Here is a 16,720-nt window from a genome sequence, read left to right as displayed (position 1 = left end):
CTGAGCACCATTGTGTGCTCACAGCGCATCACTATGCCCATGGAACTGTGTTGCTAAGGAGGAAGCAGAGTTCAGCTCACACTGAACCAAGGATCTGCCCTAGCAGGACGCTTATTTGGTTCAGTGGGGAAAGTTAACCAGGATTTTGAAAATTTCTTATTGGGTTTGGGAGGGTACGGGTGGATAAAGGGGAAGGAAGGGTGGGTCGGGAGGGCCCAGAGGGCCCGGAGGGCCCGGAGGGCCAGAAGGGCCGGGAGGACCTGCAGAGCCTTGAGGCTCAACATGCAGGACCACTTCGAAGATGATGCCCTGACTTTTAGAGCCCCCCAGCGGACTCGCTGGTACACCCGCCTGTGGCCCGCATGCCTGGGTCATGGGTGCTTTGGCCGGAAAAGGCGGCAATTTCAACTGTACCTAATTGGGTATGACCCTGTGGGGCATCTACAAAGGGCGGCCAGTGTGGGTGATGTGGCATTAGTTCAAAAATTCATCAATGGCAGCGAATACCACATAAATGAATCCGACAGGAGACGAAGGTAATGGGGCCCAGGGATGGTGAGGGGCAGGAGGGGTGGAAAATGTTGGGGACAGTCAGGGTCTACCAAGGAGAAACATACTTTCTAGATCTGCAGCCTGAGGGAGGGCAGAGGTCATACTGCTTAAGGCTCTTCTTTCATGGAGACCACTGGGCTTTGTGCCTGCTTTAGGCTCGTAGGCACCTGCTCACCTTGGAAGGGCAGCTTTGAGGCCTTCTTTAAGAAAGCAAAACCAAAAACTCCAGTTAGTTTACAAATCCTTTTACATTGTCTCTTTTAGAGCACTTTATTGGGTGCTTTAAAGGGATTTAGCTAAGAAAACCATGTATATTTTTTTATGTGTGCACTTAAAATTTTATAGGTTTGAGTGTTTTGCCTGCATGTATTTTCAACATAACACACACACATAAGAAGAGGGTGTTGGATCTCCTGGAAGTGGAGTTATGGATGGTTGTGATCTGCTATATGGGTGCTAGGAATCAAACCCAGGTCCTCTACAGAAAAACTAGACCTTGTAAATGCCAAGCCATCTCTCCAGCCCTTAATGTATATGTTTTTAATGCTGTTATATGCAACACAGAAAATTGTATCATGAGATAATTTTTCACATAAAATGTCAACTCGAAGCCTAAAAAAAAAAATCAACAAGAAAACTTATGTCAGTTTCATGCTCGCTGAGGAATCTCATAAGGAAATTTTCAGCCTGAACTATAACTCTGTCTCCCTGCCCTTATATACCTGTTGTGTGTGCTTTGATTTTGGTACATACGTGAAGGCTAGTGGTTGAAATTCTCTTCAAAAATTTCTTTTCATCACATTACAAAAATCGTAAGTGTTTGTGGCTCATGTGCCCCAACCATGCCAAGTAAGTGTGTGAATTTCACGAGAAAACTGTATTTGACAGTTGTGTTCTGCCATGTAATCCAGAGAAGCTGCTCTGAGGAAGGATGAAGCTTGTGATAGAGCACTTTCCTTGATTGGGACTATATGCACTATATATATAGTGCACTAAATGCACTCTATGCCTAGCCCAGCAAATGAACACCTAAGTAGAGAAATAAGTAAATAAGAAAATTTTAGTTTCTTCTTTTACATCAGAAGGAACTGCACTTTGCCATATAGTATTTATACTTGAATGTACCTTTACATAGTAATCTTTAATTTGCTAAAATGTCCTCTCAATTTGTAGGACATCACTCCATTATGCATGTGCCCATAATCATCCCAACGTGGTAGCATGGTTAGTCTCCAATGACTCTACGGACATCAATATTCAGGATGACGAAGGCTGCACGCCGTTAATTAAGGTAGCTATCGGGCAAGAGTTTTGGTATAAAATTGATTAGATATTATCCTTGTTTGGTTTTTGTTACTGTGATAAAACACTGGCCAAAACCAGCTTGAGAAAAGAAATATTTGTTCGGCCTACAATTCCACATCACAGTCAGTCATGAAGGGAAACCAGGGCAGAAGCTCAATCAGGACTAGAGGCAGGAAATAAAGCAGAGGTCATGGGGGGATGCTGCTTTCCCATGGCTTTTTCCAAGGCTTGCTTAGATTTCTTATACTACCCAGGACCACCTGCCCAGTCATGCCACCTCCCTTAGGAAGATGTGCCCTTCCATATCAACCTCAATCAAGAAAATGCTCTACAGACTTCCCCGAGTCCAGTCTGGTAGAGGCGATCCTTCAAATGAGGTTCCTTCTTTCCCAGTGTCTTCAGCCTGTGTCAAATTATCAAAACAAGCAAATGAACAAGCAACATCCCCCACTGCAACAATGGCCAAACAGTGCTGATGAAATGCTTTAATATCTAGGTGTATTGGCATACGCCTAAAATTCTACCACTTGGAAAACTCTGGTGGGGAGGTCATGAATTTAGGCAAGCCTGGGGTACTTGAGAGGCCCCAGTCTCAAAAAAGAGATAATATGCGTAACCTAAACAATTGGTCTGATCCAAGAGTAACTATTCAATGCAATTGTTGGAATGCTTATCCTGACTTTCTTGAATTCAGTATTTCTTTCTTTCTACAATACCCACAGGCGACCCAGAGAGACAACGTGGAGTGTGTCTCCATACTACTCAAGCAGGGTGCCGATCCCCACATCGTAGATTTCGGTGGGGATGCAGCTCTACACCATGCAGTTGTCCAAGGAAATATCACCATTGCTGGACAACTGCTCAAATATAAGGCAAATATTGATGCCAAAACAGAGGTAAAAATCATTCAACTTCATTTGCAATGTACTTCCAGCAATGACACTCAGATCACTTTCCACATTCTGAAGCTCAAGCAGACTCACTAAATCTGTTCAGAGTCAAACATTTTTCCCAATCTGTATTTTTACAGTTTTGCAGGTAACTTAAAGGAACTCAGCACAGCACATTTTGTTTCAGACTTGGGCTTTACTTTAAAATTGAACAAGTAAAGTACTCGGGACCACACGTACTTCACATACACACAAACAATAAAAAATAATGTTAAGGTAAATGTCTGTAGAAAACACCAGAAATCTGTTAAAGTTAAGAAGCTACTGATGTGGTTTGTCTCCCAGAGATGAGGATAGAGTGAAAAGGTCACATGCACACAGGCAAATGTGGAAATTGGATCATTGAAGAAAACATACTGAGAAGACATCTTTATTTAACTTTTTCAAATTTTCTATGTTCATAATGAAGGGGCCAAAATGTGACTCCATCTTAGACAAGTACTGACTCCATTTTGATTAATGACCTAAGCCTGAATCCAGGAAGTTCCCCAGTCAAGTTTAGCCAATCACCTAAACAGTTTCAAACCTGGCCTTATAAGGCTGGGAGACCCAGAGTTGCAGGATCTGGCTACTACTGACCATATGTGACAGAAAAATCCAGCAACGGATGAAACTATTACTAGTCTTGTAAAATCAATATGCACCTCATGTAACTACTCCCTGACTGCCCAATTATAAAAAAGATACTTAGAATTCCCCATATCCCTTTTAAAAGGGCATGCATGTCTTTGTCCTTGGTCCTCATTAACATTTTATATGGGTGATAGACTGCATGCTGGCTATTTCTGAAGAATAAGCACTCTTTGGGTTTACATACCATTTGAATCTGGGGTCTTCCTCCAGCATTTTTTGGACCACTACAATAGGGAATGATGTTTGGTTTGTGAGATAATTTTTAGTTTAGGGAAAAATAGTTTTGAAAAACAGATTGAGAAACTGCTCCAGAGATGCCACTTGAGTCCACTCATTCAACAGAGGCACACCAAATCTAACTCAATGTTTTAGGGTTGGGAAATGGAGGCACATCTCCATGGAGCTAAGCAGCTTGGAACCAGCGAGCATTTGTGGGAAGTTCTGGAGATGAGTGGTATTCACGGGCAGTGTTGGACAGGGGAAGGTGTGTCAAAGGGAAGAGAGCCCCTGTGTGTATGAATCTGCAGAAAGGGCTGAAGGAAAATTTATCCTTTTGTGACTTTTTGTTTACAAAATCTGTGATACTTTTTCAGTTGAGAAGCATGTAATTTCTAAAATGAATTTTTTTCTTTACAGTATGGGGTGACCCCGTATAAACTCGCACTATACGGAAGGCAACACCAAATGGCCGAGTTTTTAATAAAGAACGGGGCAGAGGCACATTTGGGGATGAAGCCAAATAGGTACAGTTTCTTCTTTTTACAATCTTAGTGCTGTTCTTGAGGGTGACATTGCTTAAGTAATGAACACTAAAGTAGCAGAGGGAATATGGCTTCAACTCAGAAGCACATATTGAGAAAGCCTAGCTCATAGAGAATGTGAACTGGAAAAGAGACTCTTCCAACATAAACAAAGGAACAGTGTGTACGAGGGCTCAACTTCCCATTTAAAAACAAGTTTGTCATTTCTAATCTGATTTGATTGGCAATTTTCTACTAGTTAAGGAAACTTCACATTAATGTTGTTTACATTGAAAAGTGTCAACTTTATTTTCAACACTGAAATTTTTAGTGTTTTTCATTCTGTGTGTATTTGTACTTTACATATTTTTCTGTGCTTTGCATATTTCTCTGTGTAGACATGAAGGAAAGAGGAGGATATTGGTGTCTTGTATCATTCTCTAACGTATCCACTTGACATAAGATCTCTGATTGACCCTGAAGCTGGTCTGGCAGCCAATAAGCCCAAATGCTAGCCTGTCTCTTCCACCCACAGGACTGGGGTGACATGTGCATTCTTTGTGTCTGTGCCCAGTTTTTATGTGGATGCTGAGGATTTAAACTCAGCTTGTTGTGTATGGGCAGCAAACATCTTATTGACTGAGCCATCTCCAAAACCACTGGCTTTTTAAATTTTTATTTTTAAATAGAACTACGACTGAGTCTTCACTGAATGTTACATAGATTGCAATAAGTTGAAACTACAAAAGCAACAAAAACCTTTAAGACAGGGATCAATGTTGAATTACATAAATGCAAAATTGTTACTTAGTATGCAGGTAAGAAATCTTTCAACAGAGTTTCTCTAAGGACCAAACCCACCCAAACACTTCATGTTTGTATTCTAAAGGACCTCTGAAAACCCTGATGTGCCTGAATCTAGAACAGAGGACAAGGGCAGTACCTCTGCTATTAAGGTAAAATTCTCCTTTGTGAAATTCGTTGTCTTATGAATTTTGTTAAAATGCTGCAGCAGTCCAGCTATCACAGTTTTATATGGAGATTTGGTCAGAGAAAAGCGTTTGGTATTTGCGAACCATTCTGTCTATAAATTCCAGTGAGCAGTAAGTCCTTGCAGGTAGCAGTGGCCCAATAGGAGAATGAGCTGGAAACACAGGAAGGTGCCTGATGTTTGACCAAGGATGGTTTGCAGAATTAAATACACATTAGACTGATTTTAAAAACGACCAAGGTAATGCACCTGAATACATTTTAATGGGTCTAGTTATTGCAATGGTCCAGGCATCACCCAGGTGCCTTTTCCTTCAGCATAATTGCAGGTAGGTTTTCTCTTCCCTTTGATATTCCTATTTCAGGATCACAGATAAGAGCGTTTCCTCTGTTTTTCTCTTGTTTCTGTGTTTACACTAGCAAGAAATTGTGGAAATTTAGCTATTTGTAATGTGTTCAACCAAGGTTTCATTATGAAGAGATTACAGCGTGTTTTCTATTTGATTCCACTAGGAGGATAATGAAATCTCTTCCTCCAGTCACACAGTAAGTATTTTCCCCAATTAGCCAGCAGTTGTGGATGTTAAGATTCAATTACCATAGAGTAACACTTTCATTTCTGGATATTTGTTCTGTATTTGACACTAATATACACTCTGATTCTTTGTATCATGTTCACACATTTACAATATTGTAGGGTTGTAATTAGACATTTATCTATTCATAGTAAAGTAACCTCATCACCATGCACTGCTGGAGGTTCGGAAACCTGTTTGTAACCTGGAGCCCTAAAGTAAGGGTTTGTGTGAATCAGAAGTTGAATATTAATGACTTTTGAATGTGACTCAGTGGACCAATGGGTTTCTCTAAAGCAGTTTCACAGACACTATGATATGGAGGACACTAGAAAGCGAGAGTTTATTTACAAATAGAAAATGACATGCATTTTGCATCCCAAACACAGAAGAGAAACTCTGATGAAAGGGGCCTATTAAAATTAATAATCATCTCACATGAGATTCAGAAATTTTAAAATATATGAGTACAGTTCAGTCTCAGTCACAGGGAAAAACCCAGTTTCTCAGTTCATGATTTTCTCAATCTAGTTAGCAGAAATATTTTTTACTTCTTGATAATATCATAGTAATTTGTAAATAGATAAGCATATTAGCAGATATTTTACTTTTAAGTAATAGTTTCTACTTTCCATGTTTCAATACCCTGTCCTGGTAAGGGATAAAGTAGTTTTGAAATTGTGCACCCCAAATCAAAAGAGTTCATTTCCTAATCAAACCAGGAGAGTCGATCCTCTGTCTTTTCATTGCAGAACATACAGATACAATTTCTATATTCTAACAAGACGGCCACAATAAAGAAGAGGGAACAAGCAGTTCTGAGAAAATCAGTGATGAACCTAAGTTCTCTGGGAGAGGCAATGCCTGAATACTCTAGAAAAAACATGCTTGATTGTAATTCCCAATAACTTGAAAAGTAACATAATTGCTTATGAGGGGAGTGATGCCTTTGTGTATCTATGTCTGCAGAGTTGCAAATAGTGACAGAAAAGAGGAACACAGCCCCAAATATATCCTTCACCTCCTTCATACCCTCACTCCTGGGAATACCTATGCTAGCTAGTGACCTTCTTAGGCAGTAGATCTCAATCTCTCTAATTCTGTGACCATTTAATACAGTTCCTCATGTTGTGGTGACCATAACCGTAAAATGATTTTTGCTGCTAATTCATAACTTCATAACTGTAATTTTACATGCAGGCATGTACACACATGCACACACTCACACATGCATGCACACAGGCGCGTACACACACACACACACCACCACCACCACCACCACCACGAAGCAAGAGAAATAGCAAGACAGAGAAAGAAGGGATAGCACATGTTTCAATGTTTAAATACTTTTGTTACCATTTAGGAGACTGGTTAACCTTTGGGATATGGTCTAGCTAGCAGAATGTTATCTGTGGTGGGTCTTAAAGGTCATCCCTATATTTGGAACCAGTTCTGGGTTGTATGCTTCCCTGTCTACCAGCATGTGAGAAGCAATAGACCACTGCCACAGACAAAGCCTCCCTGTTTGCTTTCCCTACTTCAACTGCTGGAGGGAAAGTCATTCAGTTACAGCAGGGAAGGCAAGCAGGAGTTTCCTGTAGCCATGAGTCTTCCTTCCTTCCTTCCTTCCTTCCTTCCTTCCTTCCTTCCTTCCTTCCTTCCTTCCTTCCTTCCTTAAATAATCTGTCAGCATTTTGTCACAGCAGGTATAAAAGAAATATCCTTCATTAGTGTTTTTATTTATTTTATTCATTTTTTTCTTTTATATTTTAAGACAATCTTTTTTATTTTACATACCAATCCCAGATCGCTCTCCCTCTTTCTTCCCCTACCATCCCCCACCCTCTCCCCATCCATTCTGCAGAGAGGATGAGGTCTCCCATGTGGAGTCAACAAAGTCTGTCATATCCCTTGAGGCAGGACCAAGGCCATCCTCCCTGTATCTAGACTGAGCAAAGTATCCCTCCATAGGGAATGGGCTCCAAAACAGCCAGTTTACACACTAGGGATAAATAAAACCTGGCCCCATGTTTTGTGGCCCAACAAAGCTGTCCAAGCCATATAACTGTCACCCATATTCAGCGGTCCTATGCAGGTTCCCCAGTTGTCAGTCAAGAGCCAGTGAGCTCCCACTTTCTTGGGTCAGCTATTTCTGTGGGTTTCTCTAAATTCAACCACATACCTGGTAACAAAGTAAATCTCAACAGATAAAAAAAAATGAAATAATGTCTTATCAGATTGGTTTAAAGTTGGAATTCAACAACACTAATTGCAAAAATCCCACAAACTCATGGAAACTGAACAATTCTCAATAGAAATAAAGGAAGACTTCCTAGAATTTAGTGAAAATGAATGTACAACATACCCAATTCTTTGAGATACTTTGAAAGCAGTACTAACAGGAAAATTCTTAGCAATAAGTGCCTACATAAAGAACCTGAAAAAAATCTCACACTACAGTCTTAACGGCACACAAGAAAGCTGTAGAATAAAAACAGCAAACTCACCCAGGAGGAGGAGCTGGCAGGGAATAATCAAATTGAGGACTGAAATCAATAAAACGGAAACAAAGAAAACAATACAAAGAGTCAGTGGGACAAAGAGCTGCTTTTTTTTTTTAGAATATCGACAATACAGACAAACCCTTATCTAAAGAACCCAAAAGAAAAATAGAGAATATCCAAATTAACAAAATCAGAAATGAGAAGGGGGACATAACATCAGACACTGAGGAAATCCAGAGAATCATCAGATCATACTTGAAACGTGTACTCCACACAACTGGAAAATGTAAAGGAAATGGACAAATTTCTTTTGTGTTTTTTATTGATTTTTATTGAGCTCTACATTTTTCTCTGCTCCCCTCCCTGCTTCTCCCCCTTTAACTCTCCCCCAAGGTCCCCATACTCCCAATTTACTCAGGAGAGCTTGTCTTTTTCTACTTTCCTTGAAGATTAGATCTATACAAGTCTCTCTTAGTGTCCTCATTGTTGTCTAAGTTCTCTGGGATCGTGGTTTGTAGGCTGGCTTTCTTTGCTTTATGTTTATAAACCACCTATGAGTGAATACATGAGATAATTGTCGTTCTGTGTCTAGGTTACCTCACTCAAAATAATGTTTTCTAGCTCCATCAATTTTCATGCAAAATTCAAGATAAGGTATAAAGCAAGTAAAAAAGCTAGTTCTGTTTGTAGACCTTACTTACACCACTTACCAATCTCCAATACAAATGGTTAAGAGGTAGCTCATTACCTTGAAGCATCTCAGTTCAACATTAGGAGAGACAGGGGCATATTCGACATAATTATTACACCCAATGAAACCATTGGTAACTGTAATTTTAATATTTTTAAAACTAAACTCAAGTGTTCTGTCTTTTAGGTCTAATCCAATTTGGCTTCTAAATGATTATTAGCTATGATGTATGATCAAATGAGTAATTGGTCAAGGAAGGTCTTAGCAGGGAGATAGATCTCAAGAGATTTTAATGAGCAGACAATCACATGCCAGACATCTTCCAAGATTTCAGTGAAAATTCATTAGCATACAAAGTAACATGATTAATACAAATAGAATTATTAGACTAATGCAGAGGTTTTTGGCTGATACAGAAAGTCAATGGTAATGTGATGAGTGTGGCACCCATGGAGTGCTGCCCTCAGCATGAAGGGAACAACATCTTGGATAAGCAAAGGATTAGACTAGAAACCACAATATCACTAACAGATTAGGACATTAGCATATTCTTGAGGCAACTAAAGCAAAACATCAGTGGTTTCTATCTTTCAAAAATGCAACTGAAATAAAAGAAGACATCACTTTTCTAGGGTTAGAATTGCATAAAACGATATTAATACATGAGTTCTCCAGAATCCATTATCTGATAATTGCAGCATAATGAGTAAAAAATCACCAAACTCAGCGAGATAAAATCAGTTCCCCATGCTAAAAGAATGTTAAGTAGGAGACTTCATGAAGAGGTCAGCCAGACATGCTGAGAAAGGACACAGGCCTCTAAGGCACAAAGATGATGCTAGGCCTAGGGAAAAAAAAACACACATCTCAATGAGTTTACTCCATATTCATTCTGAACTGATAAAAACCAATCTCTGTCTCTATCTTCAACTCTCTCCGCTCTCAAACACAGTCAATTTTCAAAAAAGGTAGAACACACACACAAACACAGAAACACATACACACAGGCGAACAGATCAGACCACTAAATGGTAACTCTAATGTACTGAGTTCCATCTCAGATAATAAAATAAACAGCAAGTGTCTGACATACATAATCCCAGTATGTTGATATCTCGATTAGAAGCAGAGAGTAGAACACCTCTGAAACCTACAAAGCAGCCAGAATGAAAAATGAAGAGCAGCTGAATCACTGAAAGATCATCTCATAACAGGGAAAAGAGGACAGCCATTCCTGAAGGTCTTCTTTGCACCAAACAAACAGAAAAACATATACACATACACACACATACAGAGACAAACACACATACACATGACCCAAAGCACGACCCTTTTCTCAAACTCTGGGCTTTGAATCAGACAGAAAGGAAGCAAATGTTACACAATAACAGTAGTTACAGTGATAAAATTTCGCTGAGCAAACAAATATTTGGGGACTATAAATCAAGACCCTGCCATTAACAGATAACTTCTTCTAAAGTGAATAAAACTTAGTGACATTTTAATGAAAACTTACATCTCAAACTTTCCTTAAAGGTTGAAGAAACCATGAAAGAAGAATTTCATCCTGCCAAGGATGACGATGGCATTGTGCCCCTGCCTACCACCAACACTGAATTAACTTCATCTCCAGGTACAAGTCACAGAGGTGACACTCTTCCTGATTCTAAGAAAATTACACTTCACGACACCACAATGGATCACACACGTTCTTTAGGACTTACACTGGGCATGCAAGGGGGAGAACAAATGCTGACTCTGAGCTTCCTCCTGGTAGCCACACTGGTGACACCATGGACCCTCTGCAACATTATTTTTTGACAGTTAAAAAAAATTGGAATGTATTTGAAAACAATCACAACCATGAACTTTGTTACAAGTAGGGGCCCTCTCGGTTCTCCACAATAATACTGAGATTGCTCACAAGGGGTTCCCATTATAAAGTCTTAAAATAAGCATCTTTAAAAGACAAAAGAACTCAGTAAACTACTATTTAACTTGTTTTAATGTTTCTCCACAAATGGTGAAAATACTAAAGTACACACAGTAATATTCATGACTTTGTGGCCCACATTATAAATGTGTAATTCTAAATTTAAAACATTTTCTGGTTTTAAAAAATAAATCTGGTCATCCATGCAGTTCTGCAGGTCTTGCTAGTAGGGCCGGTCTCTAAGTTCCTGACTGTTCTCACCTTTATCCATTTACGCAGGTCCTCCAGGTCCACGTGATCTTCATACCATCTGTTCCAACAATGATGCAGGAGGGCCCACAGGACCATGTCATGTTCCTCCAAAAAAGCTAACTCGGTCCAGGATTCTCACAACTCTGAAACCATATGTGCCTCCACCAGTGCTACCACGGGTCACTGCTGCAGGACCACCACGGTCCATAAGTCCGCCTCATCCTCGCTGCATGCCACCAGGGCAGCCTCACCAGGTGAAAACAGAGAGTCACCTTGTGAAGGTTATTCTCTGCCCACCCCTCCACACACACACACACACACACACACACACACACACACACACACATACACAAACACACACACATACACACACACACACACACAAAGCTGAGCAGGTCCCCTTTTAAGATTCTCAAACTCTGGGCTTTGAATCAAACAGAAAGAAAGCAAAGTTTACACAATAACAGTAGTTACAGTGATAAAATTTCGCTGAGCAAACAAATATTTGGGGACTATAAATCAAGACCCTGCCATTAACAGATAACTTCTTCTAAAGTGAATAAAACTTAGTGACATTTTAATGAAAACTTACATCTCAAACTTTCCTTAAAGGTTGACGAAACCAAGAAAGAAGAATTTCATCCTGCCAAGGATGACGATGGCATTGTGCCCATTCCTACCGCCAAAACTGAATTACCTTCGTCTCCAGGTACAAGTCACAGAGGTGACACTCTTCCTGATTCTAAGAAAATTACACTTCACGACACCACAATGGATCACACACGTTCTTTAGGACTTACACTGGGCATGCAAGAGGGAGAACAAATCCTGACTCTGAGCTTCCTCCTGGTAGCCACACTGGTGACACCATGGACCCTCTGCAACATTATTTATTTGACAGTTAAAAAAATTTGGAATGTATTTGAAAACAATCCCAACCATGAACTTTGTTACAAGTAGGGGCCCTCTCGGTTATCCAAATAATACTGAGCAGGCTCACAAGGGGTTCCCATTGTTAAGTCTTAAAATAAGCATCTTTAAAAGAAAAAAAAACTCAGGAAACTACCATTTAACTAGTTTTAATGTTTCTCCACAAATGGTGAAAATACTATAGTACACACAGTAATAATCATGACATTGTGGCCCACATTTTAAATGTGTAATTCTAAATTTAAAACATTTTCTGGTTTTAAAAAATAAATCTCGTCATCCATGCAGTTCTGCAGGTCTTGCTAGTAGGGCCGGTCTCTAAGTTCCTGACTGTTCTCACCTTTATCCATTTACGCAGGTCCTCCAGGTCCACGTGATCTTCATACCATCTGTTCCAACAATGATGCAGGAGGGCCCACAGGACCATGTCATGTTCCTCCAAAAAAGCTAACTCGGTCCAGGATTCTCACAACTCTGAAACCATATGTGCCTCCACCAGTGCTACCACGGGTCACTGCTGCAGGACCAACACGGTCCATAAGTCCGCCTCATCCTCGCTGCATGACACCAGGGCAGCCTCACCAGGTGAAAACAGAGAGTCACCTTGTGAAGGTTATTCTCTGCCCACCGCTCCACACACACACACACACACACACACACACACACACACACACACATACACAAACACAAACACACACACATACACACACACACACACACACACACACACACACACACACACACAAAACACAAGGCTGAGCAGGTCCCCTTTTAATATTCTCAAACTCTGGGCTTTGAATCAAACAGAAAGAAAGCAAAGTTTACACAAATTTTCGCTGAGCAAACAAATATTTGGGGACTATAAATCAAGACCCTGCCATTAACAGATAACTTCTTCTAAAGTGAATAAAACTTAGTGACATTTTAATGAAAACTTACATCTCAAACTTTCCTTAAAGGTTGAAGAAACCAAGAAAGAAGAATTTCATCCTGCCAAGGATGACGATGGCAATATGCCCATTCCTACCGCCAAAACTGAATTACCTTCGTCTCCAGGTACAAGTCACAGAGGTGACACTCTTCCTGATTCTAAGAAAATTACACTTCACGACACCACAATGGATCACACACGTTCTTTAGGACTTACACTGGGCATGCAAGAGGGAGAACAAATGCTGACTCTGAGCTTCCTCCTGGTAGCCACACTGGTGACACCATGGACCCTCTGCAACATTATTTATTTGACAGTTAAAAAAAATTTGGAATGTATTTGAAAACAATCCCAACCATGAACTTTGTTACAAGTAGGGGCCCTCTCGGTTCTCCACAATAATACTGAGCAGGCTCACAAGGGGTTCCCATTGTTAAGTCTTAAAATAAGCATCTTTAAAAGAAAAAAAAAAACTCAGTAAACTACCATTTAACTAGTTTTAATGTTTCTCCACAAATGGGGAAAATACTATAGTACACACAGTAATAATCATGACATTGTGGCCCACATTATAAATGTGTAATTCTAAATTTGAAACATTTTCTGGTTTTAAAAAATAAATCTCGTCATCCATGCAATTCTGCAGGTCTTGCTAGTAGGGCCGGTCTCTAAGTTCCTGACTGTTCTCACCTTTATCCATTTACGCAGGTCCTCCAGGTCCACGTGATCTTCATACCATCTGTTCCAACAATGATGCAGGAGGGCCCACAGGACCATGTCATGTTCCTCCAAAAAAGCTAACTCGGTCCAGGATTCTCACAACTCTGAAACCATATGTGCCTCCACCAGTGCTACCACGGGTCACTGCTGCAGGACCAACACGGTCCATAAGTCCGCCTCATCCTCGCTGCATGCCACCAGGGCAGCCTCACCAGGTGAAAACAGAGAGTCACCTTGTGAAGGTTATTCTCTGCCCACCGCTCCACACACACACACACACACACACACACACACACACACACACACACACAACAACAACACACACACACACACACACACACACACACACACAAAGCAGAGCAGGTCCTCTTTTAAGATTCTCAAACTCTGGGCTTTGAATCAAACAGAAAGAAAGCAAAGTTTACACAATAACAGTAGTTACAGTGATAAAATTTCGCTGAGCAACCAAATATTTGGGGACTATAAATCAAGACCCTGCCATTAACAGATAACTTCTTCTAAAGTGAATAAAACTTAGTGACATTTTAATGAAAACTTACATCTCAAACTTTCCTTAAAGGTTGAAGAAACCAAGAAAGAAGAATTTCATCCTGCCAAGGATGACAATGGCAATATGCCCATTCCTACCGCCAAAACTGAATTACCTTCGTCTCCAGGTACAAGTCACAGAGGTGACACTCTTCCTGATTCTAAGAAAATTACACTTCACGACACCACAATGGATCACACACGTTCTTTAGGACTTACACTGGGCATGCAAGAGGGAGAACAAATGCTGACTCTGAGCTTCCTCCTGGTAGCCACACTGGTGACACCATGGACCCTCTGCAACATTATTTATTTGACAGTTAAAAAAATTTGGAATGTATTTGAAAACAATCCCACCATGAACTTTGTTACAAGTAGGGGCCCTCTCGGTTATCCACAATAATACTGAGCAGGCTCACAAGGGGTTCCCATTGTTAAGTCTTAAAATAAGCATCTTTAAAAGAAAAAAAAACTCAGGAAACTACCATTTAACTAGTTTTAATGTTTCTCCACAAATGGTGAAAATACTATAGTACACACAGTAATAATCATGACATTGTGGCCCACATTATAAATGTGTAATTCTAAATTTAAAACATTTTTTGGTTTTAAAAAATAAATCTGGTCATCAATGCAGATCTGCAGGTCTTGCTAGTAGGGCCGGTCTCTAAGTTCCTGACTGTTCTCACCTTTATCCATTTACGCAGGTCCTCCAGGTCCACGTGATCTTCATACCATCTGTTCCAACAATGATGCAGGAGGGCCCACAGGACCATGTCATGTTCCTCCAAAAAAGCTAACTCGGTCCAGGATTCTCACAACTCTGAAACCATATGTGCCTCCACCAGTGCTACCACGGGTCACTGCTGCAGGACCACCACGGTCCATAAGTCCGCCTCATCCTCGCTGCATGCCACCAGGGCAGCCTCACCAGGTGAAAACAGAGAGTCACCTTGTGAAGGTTATTCTCTGCCCACCCCTCCACACACACACACACACACACACACACACACACACACACACACATACACAACACAAGGCTGAGCAGGTCCCCTTTTAAGATTCTCAAACTCTGGGCTTTGAATCAAACAGAAAGAAAGCAAAGTTTACACAAATTTTCGCTGAGCAAACAAATATTTGGGGACTATAAATCAAGACCCTGCCATTAACAGATAACTTCTTCTAAAGTGAATAAAACTTAGTGACATTTTAATGAAAACTTACATCTCAAACTTTCCTTAAAGGTTGAAGAAACCAAGAAAGAAGAATTTCATCCTGCCAAGGATGACGATGGCATTGCGCCCATTCCTACCGCCAAAACTGAATTACCTTCATCTCCAGGTACAAGACACAGAGGTGACACTCTTCCTGATTCTAAGAAAATTACACTTCACGACACCACAATGGATCACACACGTTCTTTAGGACTTACACTGGGCATGCAAGAGGGAGAACAAATGCTGACTCTGAGCTTCCTCCTGGTAGCCACACTGGTGACACCATGGACCCTCTGCAACATTATTTATTTGACAGTTAAAAAAATTTGGAATGTATTTGAAAACAATCCCAACCATGAACTTTGTTACAAGTAGGGGCCCTCTCGGTTCTCCACAATAATACTGAGCAGGCTCACAAGGGGTTCCCATTGTTAAGTCTTAAAATAAGCATCTTTAAAAGAAAAAAAAAACTCAGTAAACTACCATTTAACTAGTTTTAATGTTTCTCCACAAATGGGGAAAATACTATAGTACACACAGTAATAATCATGACATTGTGGCCCACATTATAAATGTGTAATTCTAAATTTGAAACATTTTCTGGTTTTAAAAAATAAATCTGGTCATCCATGCATTTCTGCAGGTCTTGCCAGTAGGGCCGGTCTCTAAGTTCCTGACTGTTCTCACCTTTATCCATTTACGCAGGTGTTCCAGGTCCACGTGATCTTCATACCATCTGTTCCAACAATGATGCAGGAGGGCCCACAGGACCATGTCATGTTCCTCCAAAAAAGCTAACTCGGTCCAGGATTCTCACAACTCTGAAACCATATGTGCCTCCACCAGTGCTACCACGGGTCACTGCTGCAGGACCACCACGGTCCATAAGTCCGCCTCATCCTTGCTGCATGCCACCAGGGCAGCCTCACCAGGTGAAAACAGAGAGTCACCTTGTGAAGGTTATTCTCTGCCCACCGCTCCACACACACACACACACACACACACACACACACACACACACACACAAAGCAGAGCAGGTCCTCTTTTAAGATTCTCAAACTCTGGGCTTTGAATCAAACGAAAAGAAAGCAAAGTTTACACAATAACAGTAGTTACAATGATAAAATTTCGCTGAGCAAACAAATATTTGGGGACTATAAATCAAGACCCTGCCATTAACAGATAACTTCTTCTAAAATGAATAAAACTTAGTGACATTTTAATGAAAACTTACATCTCAAACTTTCC

At 40.5% G+C, this 16,720-nt stretch overlaps 1 protein-coding gene across 1 annotated transcript; it reads left to right on the top strand.

Annotated features, from left to right (window-relative positions):
- Nucleotides 1-282: 282 nt before the first annotated feature.
- LOC142831517 (ankyrin repeat domain-containing protein 33B-like) lies at nucleotides 283-4,211 on the top strand. Its single transcript, XM_075941719.1, has 4 exons — nucleotides 283-536; nucleotides 1,726-1,843; nucleotides 2,580-2,753; nucleotides 4,077-4,211. Exons 1-4 carry the CDS (start codon nucleotides 283-285, stop codon nucleotides 4,209-4,211), a joined length of 681 nt encoding a protein of 226 aa, XP_075797834.1.
- The last annotated feature ends 12,509 nt before the right edge of the window (nucleotides 4,212-16,720 follow it).

Source organism: Microtus pennsylvanicus, chromosome 11, assembly GCF_037038515.1.
Source record: "Microtus pennsylvanicus isolate mMicPen1 chromosome 11, mMicPen1.hap1, whole genome shotgun sequence".
In the NCBI taxonomy this organism is placed as follows: domain Eukaryota; kingdom Metazoa; phylum Chordata; class Mammalia; order Rodentia; family Cricetidae; genus Microtus; species Microtus pennsylvanicus.
This window is presented reverse-complemented; position numbering and strand designations above follow the sequence as displayed.

Coding starts and splice junctions, on each gene's coding strand:
- LOC142831517 (XM_075941719.1), top strand. CDS start 283: ATGCAGGACCACTTCGAAGATGATGCCCTGACTTTTAGAGCCCCCCAG. Junction 1,844..2,579: donor GCTGCACGCCGTTAATTAAG/GTAGCTATCGGG, acceptor CAATACCCACAG/GCGACCCAGAGAGACAACGT. Junction 2,754..4,076: donor ATATTGATGCCAAAACAGAG/GTAAAAATCATT, acceptor TTTTCTTTACAG/TATGGGGTGACCCCGTATAA.